The sequence below is a fragment of the Corvus brachyrhynchos genome, unplaced genomic scaffold, assembly GCF_000691975.1.
Source record: "Corvus brachyrhynchos isolate BGI_N302 unplaced genomic scaffold, ASM69197v1 scaffold169, whole genome shotgun sequence".
Lineage (NCBI taxonomy): Eukaryota > Metazoa > Chordata > Aves > Passeriformes > Corvidae > Corvus > Corvus brachyrhynchos.
The window spans coordinates 887,023-913,820 of record NW_008240030.1 but is presented as its reverse complement, the minus strand read 5'-3'; the positions used below and the strand labels follow the sequence as shown (position 1 = coordinate 913,820).

General features: G+C 38.8%; 1 protein-coding gene across 2 annotated transcripts in view; it reads right to left on the bottom strand.

The window, feature by feature from the left end:
* Positions 1–26,798, bottom strand: part of NELL1 (neural EGFL like 1) — a 294,743-nt gene that overhangs the window by 58,855 nt on the left and 209,090 nt on the right. For both annotated transcript variants that reach the window (XM_017743660.1, XM_017743662.1), the window contains exon 14: positions 8,063–8,158. In XM_017743660.1, the coding sequence (XP_017599149.1) occupies positions 8,063–8,158 (96 nt within the window). The remainder of the gene's footprint in view (positions 1–8,062; positions 8,159–26,798) is intronic.

The following is a 26,798-nucleotide window of genomic DNA, read 5'->3' as shown; positions in this document are numbered from 1 at the left end:
GACACCCTTCAGCACCCAGAGAAGCCGGTGGTACTTGGCAGAGCCAGGGTCTGTGGGACAAGGACACTGGCAACAGCTAAAAGCAGAGAGGATGCCCAGAGAGCCCAATTCCCACAGAATTCTGCCATCCTGAGTGGGTCAGCCTGTCCTGAGAGGATGCTTGCCATGGCTTTGGCCATCGGGGTCCTGCTGGCCCTGGTGGGCTGCACAGCCACGGAGGGCTGAGCTGAGTGTCAGCCACCCACGGAAAGCTGGGAGAAAGACTGCAGACAGGACATGGGATCCCAGTGACCTCCCACAGTCAGTGCCAGCTTGCTGGTTACATTTACTTCATTTGCTTAGAGCATTCTTGTACCGTAAGTTTTTCAGGGGAAAAAAATCTTAAAAAAGAAAGAAATGCAGAAAAACTGACTTTTTGTCAGAATTAAACACACAATTACCTGTACAAATTGGCATGTTGGTTTTCTCCATTCCCTTCACTTGTCGGAGTATTTCTCAAAAAGAAATTGGTTTCTTATGCTGGTTCTGATGAATGAGGCACATTTTCCCTCACTAGACCTTGATTAATTTCAGTGAGATCACTCATGAAATATGTTAGCATTCACTATTTTAAACTTCAGCAGAAACATGGCTCCACACAGTAACATTCTCAGAGTTGTACAAATTTTCTTATGAGGCTGAATTCTCTACTGTTTGAACAGGATCTTACTCCTAGATTAGCTAGTTAGATCAAGGAGTTAAAAATGGTATATTTATCATTGGTACCTTCAAGTTACACAGATTGTTACACACAAAACCCCCACTCTAGCTGCTCTTTTATTTCACTAGAGCCCTTTATTATTCATTTCACCTAATTCAGTTGCACCAGATCCTAAGGCTTCCATTCAGGTGAAATTCCCATTGAAGCCAAGAGGATTCCTGTGTTAAAAATTTTAACTACCTCTCTATGCCTGCTTGAGTTTTATTGAGTCTGAAGTTTTATTTCTAGGTTATCAGCAAACTTAAATATTCATGGTTGATTCTCCAGTCCAGAGCTGGCTATTAATAAGAAAAAGTAAGGTGGCAAAGAGCTTATTAAACTCAGTAATGTTCCCTAAATAGTGCCTGTAGCTGGACAGCCTGAGGTAGTTTTCATTCACTTTTTAGCTGGTCTACCACCTAATTCTGGTACTTCTCTGTAGAATTACTGTTTTTCACTGATGTAGGCATCTGCTTGGAAAAAAAGTCAAAAAAAAAAAGGGCTTGCAATGTCCTGGCAAACTAAGTTACAAATTAGCATTACTGCACTGCACTCAAAAGCAGACTTGCTGGGGTTTTTTTTAATCACAGTAAAATGAGATGTCATTTGTAGTTAATTCACCATGAAGTTGGTATTTCAAAGCAACTGTCTTTTCTGTACAGCTCACATCACAAGGAAAGCTTCATATATGGAAACCTCTTAGTTGCAAAATGGAAATTTCATTAACATATGAATTTGTTCAAATACAAATATTTGCTCAGAATTTTGAATGTTTTGTAGTTCTTTGTTTTCTTTAAAATGATTCAATGGTGATTCTGCCCCTTGAAACAAATATAAATCGCATTGTTTGGGTCCTCAGAATCTAAGAGGAACCTGAAGCAGATATGCCTGCATATCAGTACATGTGAGAGATGTTCCTGGTGATAAACTGGACAGATGCTAAATTAGGGACTCAGCGCTCTGTGAAAGGCCCAAAGCAACACAGCCTCCAACAGAGAACCAATTCCAGGGCCTCAGTTAGAGCAAGGCTTTTGCACAAAGTTTGGCCATATAGGCTTTTATATTTAGAGTTCAGAGTTTGCTGCTCCTAATCTAAACATGATGTTCCTCCTGCAGTACTTAATTAGAATTTATGGATGAATAAACATCCAACACTGTGTAGCAACAGCCAAAATTAACAAAGAAAACAGAAACAAACCAACCTCCCTTTCCCCTGGTGATTTCCAGGTGCTAAGTATATGGCAAAGAGAGGTCCTAACATTTTTCTGCCTGTTTAGCTAGGATAGCCAATACCCCTCACAGCATGCTGTTGTCTCACCTAGGAAAGACAGGCACCTCCCCCCCTCCTTCACTAACCCAGGCATCTGCAAAGCTGTTGTTCTCATGTTCTCACTCCTCTGTCCAGCTGCAGTTGCTGCTGTTCAGTAACATTTTGCCTTTCTTAAATACATTATCCCAGAGGCAATACCAATGTCACCGATGGGCTTGGCCTTGGCCATTGTTGGGTCTGTCTTGGACAGGGCAAAAGCTTCTGGTGGCTTCTCCAGAGGAGCCTCCGTGCTCTCCCTCCCCTACCAAAACTCTGCCATACAAACCCAATACATATGACCACAAGTCATGTAACTAGTAAAACACCAGAATGTTAGAACCATTTGTTACTTGTCAAGATACCACTTTGGGTAACATAAAAGATTAATATAGCTGATATTCCTTTAATTAGAAGCAAAGAAAAATACACAGACCCAAAGACCTGCATATAACAAATAAACTACACAGGAAGATAAAAATATTTATTACATTAAAAACCCAACAAACCACCACCCCAAAACCAGTGTCTGCTTAGTGTTTTTACCTGGCTTTTAAAATCAAACTATTAGATCATATGAGGCAGAGTAAACACTGATGAGTTGTCTCCTCATGTGAGGGTCAGCTGGGTGGTGAATAGTGTTCTTGGTCTGGGAGATTGACACTGAGAAGAACTCTTTCTTCCATTGAGAGTTACTTGTTGATTTGCAGACAGATGTCCCCTTGATCCTCAGAGACAGCCTTACTCAGGTTTTTCTAGTAAATATTCTTTGATCTGTTCCCTGGTATCTTTACAAATGACAGCTTTGTTTTTTCCATCTTATTAAGATATCACCCCTTGCCATTTTGCAATAAGCACCGCTGGGGCAAATGCTGCAAACAGCTTGGCAGCAAATGGAGCAGGACAACCTCAGCCACCTGGAACATCTGCCTTCTCTGGCTCTGTCACACCCTCAGGAATGACATATCAACCATAGCCACTTTCCTCTGTGATAAACTAAGTGTCACTTGCTTCACCCTTCTTGTCTCACGCTATCCTGGCTTTGCCTCACCTTGAAATTAGAGGCTTTAGAAAGAATCTCATGCAAAGCCTTGCGCCCACAGCTGCACAGCTGGTTTGTTTCCCAAAATAAACCTCACCTCTTACTTTACAAAAAAGATCATAGGTAGAGGAAGGCAGGGAGTTTTGACATTTAGCTTACCATACTCATGGAAAAATCTCTTCCTCTGCTTTGTTTTGGTTTTTATTTGCTCATTTTTTAAACCAGGCTCCTTGACTGAAATGTCTGTGATAGATACACACCTAAAGATTGATCCAGCCTAAGAATCAAAGAAATTGCAAATAGAAATTAAATTCTCACATTTTTTCTAACTGTACAGTCCACAGGAATAGAGACTATAGGGAGTTTTACTCAAAGGACTGCAGAAGACAATATATTCCAGAAGAAGCAATTCAAGAGATGGGAACACAGATGTTATGCAGCTTCTTAGACAAAAACTGCAGATACTGCCAACTATGATGAAACAAATCAGTTAAAGACCTCATTTCCATGATGTAACAACCCATACTGAAGATGTAAGCACAGCAACATTTCATTACACACCTGTGAAATCAGTGAGGTGCTGAAGAATCCATATATAACTAATGCAACACAGCAAGTCTTGATTTACTTACTCACTTGCAATATGATTAGTAAGATTCAAAGCACATTTCTCAGCCATGGTACATACTCAAAAATGACCTCTCACCCCAATATTAGACAATTCTTTGCAGGTACAGCCCAAAACAACATGAAAAAATAACCCTAGTAATTATCACATCTTGATGCTCTGCTGCTGTATCTTACCCTTGCTTCTGTTTATCATCAGCAGGTAATTTTTTGACACCTGTCTATCATTCTATTTGATGTGACTGCATACTTTCTTTCCAGTGCTTTTCAAAGACTAAACACACACATGTACCGCTACCACAGAAATATCCACGTCCATGAGCTCCAGCCCACACAAAGCCCTTCTATTCTACCAGAAACATATTCCCCATTTATTGCGTACCACTTCAGACAGCAGCTGTCACAAGACAAGGAAGAAAAGCTGTGGTGCACTTGACTTGAATCTGTTCTGGAGGCAGTGCCCTCCCATTGCCAAAAGCGCTCCTGCAGCCCCTGGAAAAATACTGCACTTTCCTTTCCATGCCCCTAGCTGGGAACCCACTGCTTCAAACCCTTCTGCTGTTTCCTGCTCATCACCCCAAATTATAATTTGTAGAGACAAGACACCCTAAATGACTTCCAGCACTGGGCAGATCCCAGAGCTGTTCAGATGTATTTCTTAGACCCATGCACAGGACTCCAGCACATGCAGGCAGGTGTTCAAGGAATGCCTGCAATTTCCAGGCATTCAATCATCTGTTTACTCCTACCTTTGATATCATAGATTGTCCTGTCTTATCTCATCCTCACCACTTCATCAGTAGCTGCAGTGATTAACAGTCCACAAATACAAAATAACTGTGAACCTGTCCACAAAACCAGCATGAAAACTCCACTGACCTGTGGCTCATCCACAGACAGAAAAGAGCAGCTCAGTGAATGATCTAGAGTTTTTCTGTTTTAAAGATTGCAAAAATATGAGATGGATGGAAAATTGGAGCACTTGAGTTCATGCTGCCAGCAATTCTCACAGAGTACTGTATTTGTACTCCTCTCTGCACACCAAAATGTCTCTCAAAAGCTTTTAACAGGGATCCCTGCCAAGGATGCACCTGGGTTCAAGCCCACAGTGTTACGTACAGTTAAGGATGCCTATCTCTAGCTCAGCCATCATGCTGAAATCACACAGCAACATCACTAAAAATTCCAACATGAAAGGTTTCCAACACAAGTACCACAACTGTGTTAAATACGATCAAACGGTCGAATCACAGAGATCACAGATTTCAGCCCTAGCCAGAAAAACACAAAATCAACAAAAAAGAAGTGATTTGAAGATAGAATCAGATCCTAAATACTACAAAAATTCAGTTAGAAGCATCAAGCACATACTTAAAGAAACAGCATTATAAAGAATGGATGGAGAAAGGAATTACTTGACAGTATCTGTGAATATCAATCTGCAGTTCACCTTCAAAAAGGAAAGATAGCCCCACAACTGTTACAATGATTTCTCATGTCAGCCAAAGCGACTGGCAAGAGGTAATTCTTCTTAGCAGCACGTTGAATTATGTATCTGTACATAAGCCTTAAATGTGTATTTTAATTTCACCTGAGTAAATTACTGGTATAAATCCTACCCTTCTCAAATATCTCTGAATTTTTAATTAACCTAATATCATAATTTCAGCCAGGCAGTCAGAAACGATGAGTAACATATGATTCATATTCAGAAGTAAACACACCTGCTTTTCAACAACATTTCTAATTACTGGCTCATTTTACCCTTTACATGGCATTGAAGTCAATTTGGGTCATACTGTTTTTAGCTAGTGATGAGTCCTTTCAGCTCACAAATAATGTATAAGAAGTTGCTGTGTTGTCAGTTTGAAGGATATTTTCAAATGCACCGTGGCAAATTGAACACATTACCAAAACACATCACTTTACTTCTGATATGCCTCACTTCACTATGAGCTTCCACCAGACAAGGTTTTGCCAAGAACATTTAGGCTTTGATTTGAAGTGTTGCCCCACCATTTCATTGTCTTACGTCTGTGTCATAATGATTGAGGGAGTGGTGCCATATACTAAATAAAACAAAGTGCTTATTTCTAATATTAAAGACGACAGGAGAAAAAACAAACATGGGGTTAGAATACTTAGGTGTCCTTTAAAAACTGCAGCAAACTGCAGTGAGACAATGAGGAAAGCCTTTACTGCCTCCTGCTCCTGGAAGCACTACATCTTCTAGGGGTAATCAGTGAAGTAAAAAGAACCCTGCTTCAAAGGTGGTTCATCACCTCTCTACTCTGAACATTTAGTCTGTCCAGGACATGTACCTTCAGGAGGCTGAAGCTGTTCTCACAGATCTGATGCGGACTTAGCCACCGAAATATGCATATGACATAAGATGTATCTGCTGAAGTTTTCAAACCCTCCAACACAACTACAATGTGACAAATTCTCATACACAAAGCCCTGTTCATTGTCAAACTAGCTTGTATGTCAGATTTCTCAAAGTTAGCATCATTATCTTGATTTGTAGCATACTAGTAAACCCTATACATCTTCAAAGAAAAAAATAAACTGACTTCTGGTACAAGTTGTATAGATTTTATTCACAGAAGCTATCGCCTTCTGACATCTACCTCTAAATTGCTTGGTATAATGAGAGTACCATACCTGCCATGCTTCCTTTAGTTGGTGTGCTAACTCATATTATAGATCAAACAATACAAAAGACATGAAAAACATACAAGTCAAAAATGGTTATGTCCTTCATTTATCAATTTTAAACCATCACTTCAATAGTTTAGAGAATCTGTACTCTAGATATGGAAGTCCCTTTACAGCTATAAGGAAAAATAATGTTCTAAGATCCTTGGGTGAAAGAATCACAGGCAGAGGAGCTAAAATCTAGCCTGAAGCCCTGGGTAGGGAGGGCACCTTAGGGCAATGCTGGTACTGGTTTTGCATTACCATACTGTCACATACACAGAACAGATCTCTAGCATTCTGCATCCCTCTGAATGTACTGATGTCTCTGAGCAACACGTTTTAGAAAGGAATGAGCAAATTATACATGGGTAACCAGCAGGAAGCATTAGCAGCTGGGGAGCCACGGCAGGTGGGGCTTTGAGGTAGGAATGTCTTGCATTACTTCCCCATGATATTGCCAGGACTCATTGCTGAATGGCAGGAGACTCTGGAGGTTGTTTTTCTATTTAAAACAAATAACCCAAAGGCTAGAGGCAAAAGAAAAATAAGTACTCAGATTTATTCTAGATGAGATGAAAATATTAGTGTCCTAGTTCATTCTTAAATAATCATAAACAATGCTGACAACTAGAAACTACAGGCTTTTAGTATACAGTGATTTGGCTACACCCATAGAAGTATTTAGCAGTTTTCAGAAGCTACTTAAAGAAGATTTATTGACAACAGGGCTTAAGTGACTTCAATAAACACAGAAATTACTGCACAATCTCTGGGTTACAAGTGGTTCCACTAATTTAACTGTAGCAGTTATTTCTCTGTTTTCATTTTTTCTTTCTAAAAAAATTCACCAATTATAATCTCATCCATACTACAGCATACAACCTGCATTAACAATCCACTTCATATTCAAAAGTAAATACAAGTGTAAACAGTTAATTAACACACATGCAGTGCAAAAAAACCCTCATCATTGAGTTTGTTAAGTGACATATAACCTCAATAAGCACAAACCAAAATAAAATCCCAAATCTGCTAAATAAAGAAAATAATAAGAGTCCTATATGGAGTTTGGTGAGATTCCTTTCTCCTCATTTAAGGTAGACAAGGAACCAGCTCTTTGTGAAACAAACTGGAAGGTGGAACTATGAGGCTGTCAGAAGCAAATCTTGAAAAATAAAAATCTGGGAACAGGTAGAATCTAATCATGACTAGTGAGACATCTTTGAATAGGCTGTGATTCTATAAAAACTGTGACTAAGAAACAAATCAAATCTTAATAATTCAATAACCTGAAGTGAAAAGCAAGCATCCAAATTCTGGTCTAATTTGCACAACAAATTCAGGAAAAGCAGAAGGAAACCTTGAGCTTGCACCACAGCAAACTGGTGAAGCGAATATTTTTCATTTAATGTCCCTTCTAATTAACTAGAAGTGCACACTGGAAGCAAAAGCAGATATATCCCTGATAAAATTCAACATGGAAAGTTTTAGACAAGATGTACTTTCAGTGCAGAAAAGGCAGAAATGGAACAGCCATACCTTCAACAGAGAGAAAGCATCAAGCAGAATGAAAGAATGGAAAGTAATTACTTCTTTCACATATCATACTTCTCATTTCCAAAGAAGGTGTTTTTCAGTAAAGCTTTACCTTTCTCACAATGACTTCCAGTGAATCCAGAAGGGCAGAGACATTTGTTAGGGGCTACACAAGTTCCACCATATCTGCACCCTTCTTCACAGAATGCTGCAAGATAAAAGGAATATGTGGGTAATACTTAATTTTTAAAATATATATTTGTAGGATAATAAGAAAAACACCTAAATGCTAAGCAATTAACAGAATTCAGCATATTAAAATTCAGTCCACCTGCAAACACAAAGAGAAGTAACTCACTAAAATGACAAGAGGAAAAATCTCAGATTACACCGTAGGCAAACCACCTCACCAATAAAAGATTAGTAACCATCTGGAAGAAGAAGAGAGGAAAAAATACATCATATGATTTTAATGGGGCTGATCATCTTTCACTTATATCAAATATGCATATGACAATTATAATGCTCTGGTAATCCACAGAAAACAGGCAGGCTGGATGGTGTTAAACATTGTGTTCCTCACTTCTATCAAATACTTCACTGAAATGTCTGTAAACACATAATATTTTGCTTTTTAAATTTTTATTTTAAAGTGTAAAGTATGTTTTGTGGAATTAAGAAATTAAATAGGGTGAGGACCATGACTAAAAATATGAGATGGGCTCTACCCCAATATAATGCCGCTACTGAATGTGATTCGGGATGGAGCAATACTGAAGTACTTTAGAAGTGTATGTGACCAATAACTAGGATTTCAAACAGCTGATGGATCTCAATGGATCTCATCTTTTCCTGTGAGCACTGTGTGATGTTCTTCTTGCTCACAGCCAGTTTGGCAGAAAGTCCACTTTGAAGTTTGCTTACTGTTTAAAGTTACTCTTTTCTATTTTTTTTGTCATGTGGGTGCAAGTTGTGGAACTGAGATCAAGAGGAGAGGACAAGCATCAGAACACTTCTCTACCTTGTACTGGTAACTTGAGTAGGACCCTTGCTACAGCTAAGAGCAGGCCCTACCCCTGACACACTCCCTCCCCCCAATATCTGTTGAACTTCATAAGTGACTGAGTGGGTTTGAGAGCACTTATGAGAGAAGTTACAATTAATATTTAAACAGCAGCTCTCTGCATCTAAGCTAATAACAGATTTGCAAAGTGTTTCCTGCAAGCTAAAATCACAGATGGAGTGTTGGCAGAGATGTTACAAATGCTATGAAAAGGCTTAAAGTGCTAGATAACAGAAGAAATGTTTAAGATTTATTTTCCAATACCCAAAAAGAAAAATAAAGTGAATAGAGTTCTAGGCATTAAAAAGAATATTTTGCAATTGTTAACCACTTAGAGGCAAAAAAGCGTATCATCATATCTCGTGACTGAACTGGTAGACACGTCTGCCTTACTGTAAATATATAATTCATAGCATGCCATAGTGTTTTATGGAGGAGAATGCTAAAGTGCTTTAGAGAAGATCACTGTAGAACATTATAAACACCCCTGAAGCAAGGCAGTGGTGTGGAGAAAGCACAGTCACACTTCCTCCTCATCAATGCACACACTCCATATGGGAATCTTCTAAAATATATGTTTGAAACCAGCCAATTTCTGAATGAGAAGAAGAGAAATATGGTTTAAGAGTAGTATTTATTTTTTTTTTTTGCATATAAATATTTTTAAGAAAGTATAACTGTGCAGAAAGCTGAAAGTACTGGTAAAAAAATACAACTCAAGGTATATAAAAACCACAATGAGACTCAAAAGATTCCTTCCAGAGCTCTTGAAAGAATGTTTACTCATCTCTAGTCTCAGCATTCTCAGAGAAGGTGTAAGTTAAATTCTGCATCTTCATGTTTTCTGTTTGAAATTGTGAGTAAACACAGACTTTTGTGAAGCAGTAATACATTTCCGCACAACATCAAAAGACGCAGAGTTTTGGCAAAGCAGATATAAAGGAAAAAGAAAGAAAAATATTGGCAAAAAAAGTGAATAGTTCATCCTTAACATATTCCATATTATACTGGGAAAGAACCACATGGGGCTCTTGAAAGAATTCATAAAGGGGAAAAACAGATGATGTTTACTGTCTATAACAATCATGTATGTCCACTGAAAGTTCTTAGTGCTGACAGGGATAGGTAGGTAAGAAGGCTTCAGTAGAGCTCTCATACACTTTCTTTGCCACCATAATGGATCCTACCAACTTAGTAACGCGAAATACCTGCTTCTTACAATAAATCCTGTCAGGAGGTCAGCAGCGTGAGGTGGCATTTCCTTCTGTTCTCTTTTAAGATTTCTAGCAGGGAAAGATTATGAAACAGGGCTGGTCATGTAAAAGATGTTCCCCTTAGAACTTACATTCCCCTTATGTCAGTGCAGCAGCCAGATCTTGATATCCACAGGCACAGCCAAGTGTACCATTCCCATCTGGGAGAAAGGCTGGGATGCTTGTCATGGGCCAGAACTCTATCTTTCTATTCCTTCCTACAACTATCCCTCCTAAATGTGTATTCAAATGTGCTAGCACTAACTTGTCAAGTAATTTGAAATGTTGATATCCCTTTACATCGCACATCTTAGCAACTTACAGGGAAAAAACCCCAAAATCAAAATATTTGTTCAGGAACACCCTAAGGAACAGCTGCACTACAGGTTGCTGTGAGAAAGGACTCTGTACTGCCCAGGAGTTACCCAGGCACCAGCTTGTTACACAGATGTTGGACGATGAAGCTGAGGAAGAAGCTGAGCAACGGCTGCAGGAGGAAAGAATTCAACTCTCCTTCTCAATTTTTGTAGATGCTGAAGGATCCTCTGCAATACAGACTAACTACGCTTGTCTTTGTTGCTCAGCCTTTGGTGGATTTGGGGGATGTGGTTCATTCTCACATTTTTATGCAAGAGGAGAAAATCCCAAGGAAGAGTGCCAGCATAATCCTGCTGTTTCCCAGATGGTTCTTCCACAAATCATCTCATTCCTGCACTGTAGGCTTGCAGGAAATAGAACATCAAACCCACGAGTCTCAGAACATAGTTAAAGAATCAGACTAAAGGCTACTGTCCTTAACTGCTAAAAAAAGAGCTCACAGTACTACAGGCAGTACTGATAGCACTACTCTGAATACTAAAAATGCTCAATACCTCTAATAATAGGTTTCAATTACATTTCAATATACAGTTTCAGTTGCTAGCCGTTTTACCAAACTTCACTTATTTGAACTCTTTTCTCTAATAGCCCTGCCTCTGGCTGAAGTCTTTTAACACATCTTCTCAAAATTAATTCATTTCCAATAATGAGATTTTTCCTTTACAGCATTAGCAGAGAAAATTAAATAAAATCTTTACATCCCTTCTGTACCTCTGCCTTATGGACAAGAGGACCCAACAGGGAGCAGCTCAGTGACTGAGTAGGAAACCAACTGAGTGCCCATGCCCTCCCAAAGCTACTTGCTTTGGGGCTTATGCTTTGTTATATGTCATATGGACTCTGGGATATAGACTTCCACTGTGGTTTGGACCCCCCCAAAATCAGAAGTCAATTTGGGGGTGATGGAATTACCAGTACCACAGAACCAGCAGTTATAAATCTTGATTGCAGACTCCCTCCTACTCAAAGTTAACACAAGAAAGACAAATCATGGCTGGATCTAATACTGCTAATGTATTCCCGTAAGTAGATCCTGTCTCTGAAATTATTTGCAGGCTGGAACCTTGATAAATAGGAGAGTGGTTACTGAATTTACCATAAGGTTTTATCAGGAAAATTAAGTGAAGATGCCATTAGGGTAAAGTCTACATAAGTAAACTTCTATTGTTTAGAGGCTTATTCAGTATTCTGTATGTAAAAGAAACAATCTATTGATTTCAGGAGGCTTCTGCCAAAGTGAACAGATCTCTCTAATGCCAACAGATTTTTTACTCCAAAATAAAAGCCTTTATTATATAAAGACCTTTCCTAAATAGACATAATTTCTCTGCAGAGGAGGAATTTTATTTTTGATGATCCTCTTTGATGATGAATCTGTAGAGAACAGAAACAGCCAAAAATATAAGTCTGCTGATATGTCATTTTTGTGATGATGTTGGAGGGGCGGGGGAGTGTCACTGCAGAGCTCCACAAAGAGCATCATGAATGCACCATGCTCCTGGACATGCACAAGCTGCATTATTCTGGTTTTTGTAAGGCAGCACAGCACACTACCCCACTGGGCTACTTTAGGAAAGCAGATACTGCAGCAAGTCCAGCAAATACCTCTCACTTTCAAGTGTAATGCAGTAGACAATACAAAACATTTATACTTGAATATATAGAATTATTTTAGTAAAAGAAAATAAATAAACCCCAATAATTACCCTACAAATTCAAAGGAATGTTGCTTGGCTCTGAAGAGATACAAAGGTCACTTTCCCAAATAAATCATATCTATTTTTTTTTTTAATATACTAAATGCCTGTGAAGTGAAAAAAGGGGCATTCCAGAAAGGCAAGGAAGGGGTCAGGCACAGACTGTCTGGGTAAACAAAAATATGCAGCTTTGGAAGAGAGATGGGCCAGTGTAACTATACAAAGAATTTGCTAATCAATTGATGGAAGGACCACAATTTCATTAGCTGATTGGATTGACTCAGACAAGCACACACAGGGGTGCAGTTGATAGCAATCCAACCATGTAAGCCAAATACCAGAATAATCAGATGATACCAGTTGCTCAGGTGGGTTTAGGGGACAGCTGAGAAAGTGAAGAGAAAGCACACAACCGAAAAAAGGCAGCAGTAGAGGCTCTGGTCTTTTTCTCTGTACTCAAGTGTGATGCTACCATCTATAAAAGTACAAAGCTCTTTTTGGTTCAGTGAACTACATCCATTGGACACAGGGTGCGACTTATTTCACACACAGTCTGTCAAATGCCACTGGAGTCCTTTTACAGCTGGCTGGACTCAGAGAAGGACAAATCTGGCAGGAGTGAACTTTAGGCAAAAGAACTGTCCTGGAAAATTTTCTTCCAATATGCTGGAGCAAGAAGGGGAGTGTGGGTCAGTCTGGCAGTCAGGATGCAAACACATCTGAGAGTGGAGGACAAACCCTCAGCTAGGCAGCTCTCACTTTTGTGATTTGGGATTTCCAACCCAATTTATGCTTCCAATTTTATATGTGCTATGTAGGAGGGTTATTCAGTTTGAGAAGAGCCTATAAATTTCATGTCTTCTATCAGCTGATTGTAAAGTTATTATTCCTGAATTATTTTTCTAGAAATTTCACATACAAAAGATACTTTGCAAAAGTAATTAGCGTAACTGCTGCCTAGTGTAGTCAAAATTCCAAATCCTGGCACTACAAAATGTGTAAGTGTATGAGAGCTAAGTCTGAATAAAGATCAATGAACTCAGAATTTAGGCTAGGAGATGAGGGTTCTTCAAAGTACTCAGAAAAGTGTGAAAGAATTCCTTCAAATTTAGCAGGCAACACACAGTGAAAGACAGAAAAAAGAGCAAAATAGGAAAGTCCCTAGCAGGATAATAAAGAATAACAAATACATCAGGAAGAAATTGTGTCAAATATAATAGGCATACACATGTATGTTAGTTTGTGTGTCTGGGTATACATTTGCATGCTACGTAATATTTATCAAAGTGGTGAACTAATATTTTAGAGTTTGTCAGTAGGCTATTGCAGCTGATGTAGCAGTGAATCTTTTCAAGCTCCCAGTGCTCTGTCACACAGCACTTGCAAAATTAAGATTTAGGTGAATTTGGAAGGCTGAGCATATCTCTCAGAAGGCTCTGAACTCTGAGCCCTTTCTTTACTGTTATATGATGCTAAATTCTCTTGTTGCTTGGTGTTTTGCTTGACTGATATGTAATCAAGCCATGGCCATTTGTAGGCAAGCAGGAGGCCATTCATCTGGGTGCTTTCAGTGTTGGCTCACGTGCTTTTTGGCTGGAAATGCTGAATTATTTTGAAAAATGAGACCTAAACTCCTTAAAATTAGTACAATGAATCACCGTGATAAATACTAATAATTTCTTTCGTACTACCCCAATAATGGAGCTTACTTTTGAATGTGTAAGTTACCCACCCTGATTAACACATTTTCACTGAAAATCTTTTCTAATGAATAAACAAGCTATATTTAATTAAATTAATTCTGAAAGCATATTGAATAGACAGAATCTGTCCCTTCTTGCTCTCTTGGTAAAATGAGATAAGAAACCCTTATTAATGTCAACCTTATTTTATGGCTCTGAAGACAGATATGTGACAATTTTGAAAGACGTATTTGAAAAAGATCAATAGAAGCAGTAAGGGACAAAAGCAATATAATAAAATTTGTCCTGTGATATAGCATACTTTTGAAAGCATCTCTCAAATCCCCAGATAACTCTGTGCTAAATGAATATTCTTGTTGCCATTCTACCGCTCTGTTTCCTCAAGGCCAGACTCTTCAATATTTTTAGTGCACAATTTTAAGCCAGCTGCAGCTGTCTCTCTAATAATCTAATAATAAGCATGACAAAATAGGGCAGAATACTCCTTCCACAAACCAATCCAACATCATCTTTCAAAATTCAAGTCAACAGTTTAAACTGCAAAATCAAACTGAAATTTACTTTGAGAAATGACATGACACATGGTACCACTGCAGTTTTTCTCTGCATCACATAAATGTGCTCATTATACTCCCTATTTGTTTTAACAAATGGGTATAGAATAATTTATATTTACAAGCATAACACAGTTTCTTTAGAAATCAGTAATGCTTAATCAATCCTAAGTTAAGGATAAAGAAGCACAACAGAAGCATTTTCTCTTGCCTGATCTATTATCACAACTTTAGAAAGACATTGCTTCAAATCTCACTGAACTCAGTGAAGAAAACTGAATTCAATAACAGCACAGGCAATCTGAGGTCTGCCTGGCTGTAGTACAGTATATGGAATATTCAGACAATATAAAAATAATTCTCCAGCAACATACATATTACAGGTCTCTCATCCCAGTGTTCCAATCCATACAAGCACACTCTGTAGACACATTCAGAAGAACAGCTGGATTACCCCTAATGCAACAGGTATACACTTCTAATTCACTCCTCTTGCCTTGCCCTCTAGCACTGACAGGCATCCTCGCCAATAAAACACAAGCCTGGTTACCAATGAGAAACATTCTGTCTCAGTGTGAGAGATTTACTCTATATTGCTAAACAAATATCTATCCAAGCACCCTCAAATAACTGTGTGTTATGAGAAACACCAGCACGTTCAATAAGCTGTAATAAAAATGCCTACAATGTTAATAAAACATTATATTATGGTAATTCTCTATGCAAGAAACACTATCTTTTGAAATTGTAGAGAAACTTTAAGAAAGCATTTTCAGTCACGGCTGGAAGTGAGGATGTTGCCTGTGTGCAATAATAGCCTCTAAAGTCTCAAACTCAGCAGTATTTTTTAAAGGTTGCTCATACCTTATTGCAAACATAATTGAATCTGAAAAAAAATCCCTTGTTTTGATAGCTGCACAAAACATGCAATAGCAAATCAAGGAATTATTGATAGCATTTAACTATCTGAAGGTGACATTACTGGGAGGAATTAGATGAAAATGGGAAATAAAAAGGCAATGGGACTTTCAGGTCTGGATCAGGCATGTGTAAAGACAAGTAATTTGCAAATAATTTACAAAGACATTAAGAGACCTTGAGGTGTTTCTTTTTAAACAAGCACACTAAAATTCAGGTGTTCTCTCTCATTGTCTTAGCATTATACTTACGCTGCAAGTAACAGCTACAGTGTTGTCTCTGAAACCATTTTCTAATGGGCTTTTTCATCACTTTTCAAATGTCATTCATTCTGCCAAGACACTCCACTCAAAATAAAATTTTCTTTTTCAAAACTGGATCACATTCTCTTGACCAACACCAGAAGGATGGGAATTGTCAGTTTCAGAGATCAGAATCCTCTGCTTACACAACAGGAAGGACTTCAGTAGGTGAAACTTTCAGAGCTCCCCCACAATACCCTCCAGCCCTCACTCCTTATCAGGAGAGATGCCATGTTAGATATAGACATTTCCCCATTAAGGAACAGAATTAAGAGTTAATCTCGATTTACAGAATCTACCTTACCTTGCAGTATCTAACAGATAGAGGTCTGAATTCACTAAAGATGCTGCCAAGAAGGCAATCAAGAGATGAAAAGCCCAGAATCCCATAAGCAATGCCCCAGGGCATTCTGTCTCATTCAGTTCAAGTTTATATAAGGCAAAGAAAGAATAACAAAGAAAACAATGAAGAGGGGTCGGAGAGGTACAGGAAGAGAGATTCAAACACATACCACACTAAATAATGAATTCTCTTATGTAGGTCTGGATAACTTTTGCACTACTACACCTCTTCTGACTTTTGCAGTTGATGGATCAAAAGGAGAATGCAAGTAACTATAAAATGGAGACAATTAATCTCAGTTCTTATCTGCACTTTATATTATAAACCTTTTCAGTAGCTAAAATATTACCACAATAGCAGATTCTTCTCAAAAAATAAAAAAGTGTATTTTTAGCAATTATTTTAATTTTCTCAGTGGCAAAAGACCTGTCCACCTCAATACCAGGATTTACCTGAGATAATCTTACCAAATTAGTTATATCCATTAGAAAAGAGAATAAACTCCAATATTTTGCCTTCTCAAAGAGAAACCAGATTTTTCAACAGGGGAAAAAAGAAGCCCTGAAAAGTGATATTGTTCTCACTGCTCCAGAGAAATTCCAGTCTAAAAGCAAAGATTGCTTTTGCTGAAGCTGGTGTCACAGCAGGTGTTATGCACATCACCATCAGCTTTATAATCATCATAATACATTGCTTTTAAATAAATCCTTTCATGTCATTTTATACATTCTGAACAATTAAGCCTTACAACCCCCCAGTGAGGAAGATGCATTAAGAGCCTGAACCTGCCAGGCACTTCTACAGAACAGAGTTAACTACAGAAATATAATTTAATAAAGAACGCGTTTAACAAGTAAGAGCAGAAAAGCAAATATAATCTTCGTGTGTATAATCTTTGAATGAGCCAAGAGCATTTTAGAAACCCAAGGGGCCACCCTCTCTGCTAGTGTCAATTAGTAATCTATACCAATTTACACAGTGCCTAAGAATTTACCCTCTAAATTCTTGGAGCTACAAGACTCCAAGGAGTACATCACTGTCACTACTTATAAGACCATACTGCTGACTTGTGTCTTTGCATACACATGTAACCATGCAAATATTTCAGCTGATATCTAGAAAACATACACAATGTTGACTTGATTTTGCCACCTATTCCCTGTCTCTACTTATATTTTCTGTAGAGCACTGAGTAGTAACATGTCAGAGAAAGGCAGACCAAAAGGAAAATGATATACAGATCCTTGGTTGATTTTACAGAGCAGTGACACCTTGGTCACCAATCTGACTTCAATGATTCTGCCGCAGTGCACTCTCTATTTTGCCATACAGGGTCCAGCACAGCGTCTTGTACTTCAAAAAACTCAAGTTATGAGAAATCCCTACAACTAGTTTGAGGGTGCCTTTAGATTGGGTATACTGGGAAAAACTTTTTCACGGAAAGGGTTGTCAAGCATCCCAACAGGCTGCCCAGGACAGTGGCCCAGCCACCATCCCCAGAAGTTTTAAAAGACACATGGATGTAGCACTTGGGGACATGGTTTAGTGGTGGGATGGTCAGTGCTGGGTTAACAGTGGGACTCAAGGATCTTGTAGGTCTTTTCCAACCTTAACGATTTTATGATTCTATCAGAGGTGCTGGAACTTTCCAGAAGCACAGTACTCAAAGCTTGGAGTGTCTGGCCAAAATTTTCTTTCCTAACACATGCAAAACACTCCAGATAGTGTTTGTTTGCCTCCCTTTGGTAACAGCGCTTCAGGAGCACCAGGGGACAGATGTTGCACAGATTTTTTTAGTACTTTGGATTCATTTAGGATGATACAGTTCAACATAAATTTGAAATATCTTCCTTATGCATTAGTCTGCTAACGGTACACAGTTTAGTCTCAGTGTAGAAAAAAATAAGGCACCATAAAAGACAGCTGTAATCCTTCCATAAAGTACAGTGTGCATTCCTAATGGAATATGATTTCAAAACAGATTTCCAGTTCCACCTTCTTAGGATATCACGTTACAATGTTTAGTTTGCAAAAACAAGACTACAGGAATGCTTCCTATATTTCTTGGCAATGCAGCATTTAATTTTATGGTGCATAAAATCCATTTCTCTTAACAGATGTATCAGTTCCCTGATATCATGACTAAACTGCTTCATATCCATAAATGCTGTGTGGGGAACTAGCAAAGCTATGGCATTTATCTTTGTTGTTGTGGCACACACTTCTGTTTGCTCCTAACATCCTGCTTCCCTGAATAACAACAAATTTAGTTTTGACTGCTCTTAAGAGATTCAATCACATGCATGCCATATATATCCTTACATACCTTTTGTGATTATGCACAAGAGGTGTCCCAGCTATGCATTCTAAAGGGCATAAGAATTTCAAGACTGTTTATAGATAAAAAATTACTATAATAAATAAGTAATTTTTAAAAAGTGCAATATCAAGAAATTTTCTACAAAATGAAATTCAGCCTTTGGCTTGTCAGAGGTTAACCCTCTTCCCAAATCAAGGTTAAACATCCCATTTAATCATGTCCTGTCAAAAAGATTAGATTTTGCTCTGGGTTGAAAAATTTTAGGATGGAGAAACATAATTGCAATATTTCCTAATTAATTCAGGGAAAACCATGTGCGTATGTTTCACAGTTCAGAAGAATGACTGTGGGGACCCACCAGAGCCACAGCACACATCCTGCAGACATCCTACAAACAATAAGGCCCAAGAAGTGATCTGGAAGAAGAAAAAGGGACAGTTATATGACCTGATTTGTGGAAATTCTCCCGTATGTAAGCTGTGATATGAAATAAGGTAAGATTCATTTGATTGTTAGCTTTTTCCAGTTGCCTGCTGTGACTGGCTTTGACAAAGGAGAGTGAGGTGTTTCTGAAAACCACTGCTCTTTCTGTACATGCATGTTTCTGTTCTCAATATCCTCATACTGAGACTTTCTGTAATCTGGTAACAGCAGCTCTGGCGAATGATGAGCACCTGACTTTATAACACATAAACAAATTTAACCCCCTCAGTCCTGCCCTTCGATGCAGCTCACTGGATCTGTGAGTGGTTTCACTAAATCTCCTAAAAACAGTTTCCAAAAACATATTATTTGAATCTGCAAGTACCCTCTTAAAAGAACAAGCAAATGAGCTCCACAAAGTGTGTGTTCTTTGAAACAAGTCACAAATCATAGAAGTGACTTCTGTGAGAATTAACTTTACTGAAATACTTGGGTTCAAGCATAAACAGACAGCTATGGAGGAAACACCTGAAGACAAAATTAAAATTACTAGATTGAAGTGTTGATGCAAAGGCATCTCAAATATTTCAGCACCATGAGCAACCAGGATCTGGACTAGAAAGGAAACTGCTTCAGGCCATGTTTATTTTATGTATCAAGTATAAACTATGGTAAATGAGAATGTACTTTGCAACGCAATGGCACATTATTTTGATACTCTTGTTCATATGAAAATGTCACTCATCAGGTATAAGAAATAAAGCAATGCCATGTCATGATTCAATAAAATAATCAGAAACATAATACACTGTAGTATATTCTCTCATGCAGTAAGTAGTCTTCATGTGCCTTACTGGAAATCAGCTTACACTAAGCATAATTCTACATGACAGTTTGTTTAACACCACAGCACATTACTCAAGCCAAGAATGAGATATATACATGTGTAGTGTGGAGATACATATATCAGATATAACAATTTTGGTTATTTTGAAGACAGTGTTTATTTCTAAGACATTCATCTGACCTGATGGAGCAGCTCTGTGGAGAAGGACCTGAGGATCCTGATGAACAACAAATTGTCCAAGAGTCAGCAGTGCCCTGTGGCCAAGAAGGTCAGTGGTAACCTGGGATGCCTTAGGAAGTGCATTGCCAGTAGGTCAACGGAGGCAATTCCGCCCCTCTACTCAGCCCTGGCACATCTGGAGTTCTGTGTCCAGCTCTGCACTTCTCAGTAGGGGGGAGACGCAGAGCTCCTGGAGTGGGTCCAGTGGACAGTAACAAGGATGATGAAGGGATGGACCATCTCTCTTAAGAGGAAAGGCTGAGGAAGCTCAGCCTGTTCAGCCTCGAGAAAAGATGACTGAGAGTGGAACCTATCAATGTCTGTCAGTATCTGCAGGGAGGTGTCAGAGGATGGACCAGGCTCCATCTGCTCAGTGGTGCCAGGCAATGAGATGAGAGGCAATGGGCAGAAACTGATGCATGGGAAGTCCCACCTGAACATGAGGAAGAACTTTACTGTGCAGGTGACTGTATACAGGAACAGGTTGCCCAGAGATAGTGTGGAGTCTGCCTCACTGGAGATATTCAAGAACTGCCTGAATGCAAACCTGTGCCATGTGCTCTGGGATGACCCTGCTTAAGCAGGAAGGTTGGAACAGATAACCCACTGTGGTCCCTTTCAATCCTGTCCATTCTGTGATTCTATTTCCAATTACACAAGTGTGAAGTTGAAAATATGCCTAATAATACCAAGCAGAAAATAAAAACAAAGCACCACAAGTACTTAAGTAATGTATTGCTTCACTAATACAAATTCCAGCAGACTAAAGGAACTTTTGAAAGATCTTCCTCTGCATTCCAGAGAAAATAAAAGTACTGAAATCTTAAACTTTAAGTGTTCTCACACAAATGGCTATGTTCTCAGAAGTAATTTCTGTTTAAAGACACTTTTTGAGTTAAATAAAATTTGACTTTTAAAAAAAGTATATGGTTTCACTGAGCAGCACTCAAGTGGTCATTTCTAATGTACACTGACAAAAGTCAAATTGTGGGGAAAAGATGCTCTCTGAACAGCTCTGTGAAGCTTTATGCACACTACTGTTATATCATTGCTGTTTTCTTTTTTTTTCCAAAAAAGCCTCTCTTATTTGGTGTGTTCTACACTATGAATAATAGTGCATAGCAAAAAGAAAATAAATCTCTTAAAGCATACATAATCTGTCATTAGTAGCAAACAAAACTACTTCTGCTGGGTAGCACCGGAATAATATGTCCTGTTGCTGTATAAACAGAAAACTTGAAATAAAAATATATACTGGGCAGAAAGCAAGCCTCTAGTTAAAATTACTATCACTCTTGCGCACTGCAGCAGACATGTCAACATTTCAGGAGCTGACATTTTATTATCAGACCAGAAATCTGGTAATTGTACAGCCACCAAATGGGCTTAGAGAAAGTAATGGGCAGCAACACCAAACCTTTACAGAGAAAAATCTGCTGCACAGGAGTGCACAGCCTGACAGGCTTGTATTTCTGAAAGGTAATCCAGAGTCTGAAGTCATCTATTTAACCACAAAATAGGTAGTGTCAGCAAGAGGGCAAGATTCCTCAGACTGCCCTGCCTGCAGTGTACTGCCACAGACTATTACATCCACCTAAAATAAACCTTTTACATTGTGGTCTATATGGCACATTAGCCAGCACAGTAATTCTCAAGCTCCAGGGGGTTGGCAGAACATCAAAAGCTATAGGGCAAGATAAAGACAGTGCATTTCTTACAGTGGAGTGTCAGATACAAATAATACTGGGATTTTGCTTTTTTCAGGGTCCACAACCCCATTTACTCAATTGACCAGTATCAGGGTATTTAAATACACATTTAAGACATTAAGAAGCTGAATGAAGATACTTAAGAAAGAATTGATTTTTGTTGTTTCCAAAAGACACATAAAGGAATAAGATACTTCTATATCGGTTAGATACTCAAGGGAATTCAGCCTAGGTCATTCACCTGTTGTATTTTGTTATTGTTGAATAAATCGACAAACCCAGCATCACAATACAACTTTTACAGTGACTTAGATCTACCTCTGTTGTGCCACTAAGGAGGTACTTCAGTGAAATGGGAATGTTTCTCAGAGCTGTGTATGAAGTTTGGTGAATCAAATGAGATTACAGGATTTGCCATGTGCAAACTTGCAAGAAATCTGAGTCAAACTACAAATGTTGTGACAGACCAGGAGCAAGACAAATAAACAAGGTATCCCCTGGGAACTATAAACAGTCAAAACATTGAGGCAGAATGATACTGTTCACTCATGAAAAAGCAAAACCTCACAGGGAAATAACAAAACATAACAGCCTCCCCAGTAATTTTAACACAAAGATAAATAGAGGTAGTTTCTCCAAGCTGAAACATCTTAATCTATTCCCTAGCATATAAAATTCATATGTTGAATCTTGGTGTTTCAGTAACTTGTATGTACCAAATAAGTCTGTAGCAAGCATTGCTTTACATTAATAACTACAATTTGATGCTGCCAATACTTTTGAGCAGAAGGCAGGAACAGTTGATAATGTGACCTAAAACAATACTAAATATACCCAGTTGTATTAGAAGAGTGTTGCAATAAAGTTCATGTTTCACATTTGCTTATTATGGCAAATACTTCCCCCCCAAACCCCCCCCCCCAATACCAATAACAACAAAAAACCAACAAAAAACCATGCCATACATGAGGGCACACAGATTCAATGAAGCATAAATCTAACATATTAGCACCTTGATTATGTGCTGAGTAAGATCATGCAGGTCAGGTTCAGAGAGGTTGCCTTCTCTACTGTCCTAATCCCTGGGTGTTTTAGTCTCCAAGAAAAAAGTGTAAAGATGCTTAGAGATGAAAGGAAAGCTGAATGTAATCTCAACTGGTTTCTAACAGTATTGCCATCACATCAGGAAGTCTCTCTAAATCCTTGCAGTATTGAAGAGGGTTTTTTATTTTCTCTTTTTTTTGTTTTGCTGAATAGAGGCTCTACCTCTATTAACTTGCGGGTAGTACAATCTTCATGAGAATATCCATATTGAGGGGGAAGAAATCCTGAAGCCAAGATGTCAGTAGAAGAATCAGTTTGAGAAGTCTCTGGGGTGAGAAAATAAGTCCACAGGACACCTACCCAACATGGAGTTTTTGTTTCCACTTGGCCAGCCTCTGAGATCTGCCATTTGGAATAATCAGAGTCTTTGGAGGAACTCCAGTTTCTTTAATACATTAAAAATCCATCCTGTTGTTTCACTTGTTTTAAATAGGCAGAGGCAAATAGTGCATCATCAAGTGTACTAACTGATCCAAATGCAGTGCAAACTAAATTAAGGGGGCTGGAAATGCTGCAAAAATTAAACACAGCATTAATAAAGCTGAAAATAAGATCTGAACAACCTAAGGGTATTCCTGGTATTTCTTTATTTCTGTTTAAATAGATGTCTTCCTGTAGACTGTTATCAGCTCAGCAGGAGCCTTTCAAGAGAGGCATTTTTCTCATTCTGTGTCAAGTTAGGTTTCTATGAATTTCAGCCTGTCTGTAAAAGCTGCTGCCAATTCATATTAAAACCGTAACTGCAGCTAAGTAATGATAATATCATGAAAGCATGTGAGCTGCAAATTCAATCCAAGCCTTTATCTCAAATACAAAATCTGCTAGCTTATCTTGCAGATAGGGAGTTACTGCATACGAAAGAAAGAACTGATCTAAATGAACAGAAAGAAATCAATCCTCATTAGAAGGATTCTCCTCTATATAAATGGATTGTGGAAGTCCTTGGCTGGCAGCAAGGCACTGATTCCACCTCTCTTCTCTGTTGCTGAAAAGGGTCCATCATCACTGGAATGGGTTGAAGAGAGCACTGCTTGGTAAGCACACGCTAAATGAGATGAGAGAGGATAAAGCACCCCAGATCCAAAGGACAAGTGGCCAAGGGGCCTCTGAATAACAGCCCTTGATCTATTTCTGAAGAATGCTAGAATGAAGGAATGCCAGCAGGGATTCAAGAGGAGGGACAATCACCAGCAGGAAACTTTGAGCTTTGCTCAAACTCCATGCGAAAGAAGCAACAGATGCATTGTATCTTTCTCTTCCAAAAGTTCTGGGAAGTAACACAAAGAAAGTAAAAAGGAACACAGGAAGAAGAAAGTAAATGAAACAAAATAGCTGAGATGTGTGGAAGTGTGGAAGAAGTGAGAAACTGAAAAAACACATGGAAAAATGACAGCAGCCCCAGATGTTGTAAATCTCATTGACAATCAATCATCAGAAAAAGGGAAAAGGGGCTGCACAGGAATCCTGGTCACATCTTTTAATATTTAAATTTTAAAAATCAAAGGAGAAGTGCCTGCTGACTTCAAAAGGCAGAAGAATCCCATAGAGGGAAGAACTAGCTTGCAACACCTAAAACTGTACAGAAATTAAAAGAAAATGCTGTTATAATTGGAAAAGGCACCAAAGTCACTGTGTCATTACACATATGATGCACATAGGAGTCTGAAAACAGATTCTGATGACTAAAAGGTAATCTTAACAAATATAAATCTATGGTCCTGATCCAGTTTAAGAATTAGAATTCTTAACTGTACAGATTGTGAAAGGGCTTCTCATGTAAAATTAAGAGTGAAGATACTGTCCTGCTACTTCTAACACAAATTGATCATTCACTAATGATTACAGCTCTTCAAGGTATTTTGTACCAAAAATGTCACATGTACATGAACTCCATGAACCATCAGTGCAAAGGCACCACAAGGAACTGAAAAAGAACATTCTGCAGGTCTGGAGAAAATAAAGCACATCAGCTCCAATGACTGAAACCCCAATGACTGCTCTCCCAAATAAGCATCTGAGTTGGCAGACCAGTCTAAGGCATAATGCTTTTAACTCCAGAAGGCTATTACATGCTGTTGTCTTCCCCATTTATGCCACTGGCACATCCCCAACAAGTTACAGTACTGTTTAGTTACAGCTTGGCCTTTTGCACATTTAACAATGGCCACAGATGTACGGGGTGGAAATTTGAGTGGTACAGCTCTGCAATAAAGGTAACATCATTTATCTCTAATGTGCATCACAGCTTTTCCCCAAAGTCTGCTGAAGCTTTGACAAGTACACGTATCCTTGATAGACAACATTTAATGTCTAATAGAAGTCAGAATTGAGACATGAACACCAAAATGTTTAAGTTGAAAGGAGAAAGGCTAAATATTATCTACAGGAATCTACAATCCAGCCTATTCTCTCCTAGAAGAATTGAGGAAAAAAAAAATCTTGAGCCATTAGAAAAGAATTATTACAAGTAAGAAAACAAGGCTTGTACAGAATCCTGCTTGTTAAGGACTTCTAAGGTCACATCTAGACCAGACCTGGCTGCCACAGCTCATACCACACACCTGTCAGTAATCAGGGGCCACCTTGCACATAAAGTCGCATGAAGAAGAGGACACAGAGCACCTTTGACTGCTCAGGGATTGTCTTAGCATGAAAAGACATAAACCTCAGAAGAACTAAGCTGAGGAAGTAAACAGCAGCAAATTCTTAGTCCCTAACACACTGAAACAAACAAAAAACCCCCAACTCTCATAGCAAGATGAACTTCAGTGAAACTGAACAGAACACTCAGTGAGAGTAAAGTGAACTGCTATGGACGTAGGCTGGTATGCTGCTATAAACTTTTAAAAGTAGGAAAGCAGTCACAAACCACAGCTCAGCTAGTTCTAACCAGTCTGGTCTATCTGTACTCAGAACCTCTTCTGCTACTTCCACTCTGACCTTACTTCAACAGTTAAGGCTTTCTAATAGGGGCTCTCCTCATTTAAAGAATTTCCTTTCTTCCAGGACACAGCTGCTGCCCAAACAAGTCAATCATACTGTCAGCAGAAGAATGAACTAAAAGCCCGGCAGCAGCAGTGATCCCAGTTCTGGAAGAGATAGGAGCTGAAGAGAGGCTGAAAGGTCATCTACGAGACATTCATTAACTGAAGAAGTTTCAACAAATTTAGCACACATTATCTTACTGGTGTTTCCATGGATGTTACCAGCTGCTCTGAAAATGAGAGGAGTCACTGGGAAGTAGCCAGAGCACTGATGAAATGCCTCAGTTCCGCTCCATGACCAAAATACCCAGCACAAGCATCATCTTCCCAGCAGAAGTATTGACCAAGACGATCAATAAGGTTATTAAAAAGGGGGCTTCAAAAATTGATTTTTTTTTCCAAGATTCCTTCTCATCTGCTTCTCTGAAGTCTCTTGGGGAGCTACATTTTCTTTACCAAAGTGGTAGAGAAATTACACAGAAGAACAGTCAGTCAAATGGATATAAATCTCCATCTTACCGTCATGGAATGTAAGTGGAATAAAGGAGAGTATAATCACTGAGTCTCTATTATTTTTTGAAAAGTGCCCTTACTGAACAGACGTCCAAAAACTTCTACGTAGATTTTGCGTTCATGGTTTGTCTCATCTTGGCTAGGCTAGAATCTTTTGAGAAGATGACACCTGGAAATACAAGAAGCTATCAGGGTGTAGGTAATCCCCAGGATTTGCTGTTTCCCACACAACTTCCAACGAGCCCATTGCCCAGACACAAGAGGAAGACTCCAAGGGTTAGTATTATAAACCATTGAACTTCTAAATGCTGCAACGACATAAACACAATTAACCTGTAGAAACTATTCCTATCATAAAATACTCCTAGTAATACTGCAAAAAGGGTGCTTGTCATCTCCTCAAGTCCAGATCTGAAACTCATGCTTTTCCTCATGCTCCAGGAAGAAACTGTAGGGAGGTTCCAAACTTGTGACCACTTTGCAGGGTCAGGTCAGGTTGGGAGAGGGGAGGGGAGGGG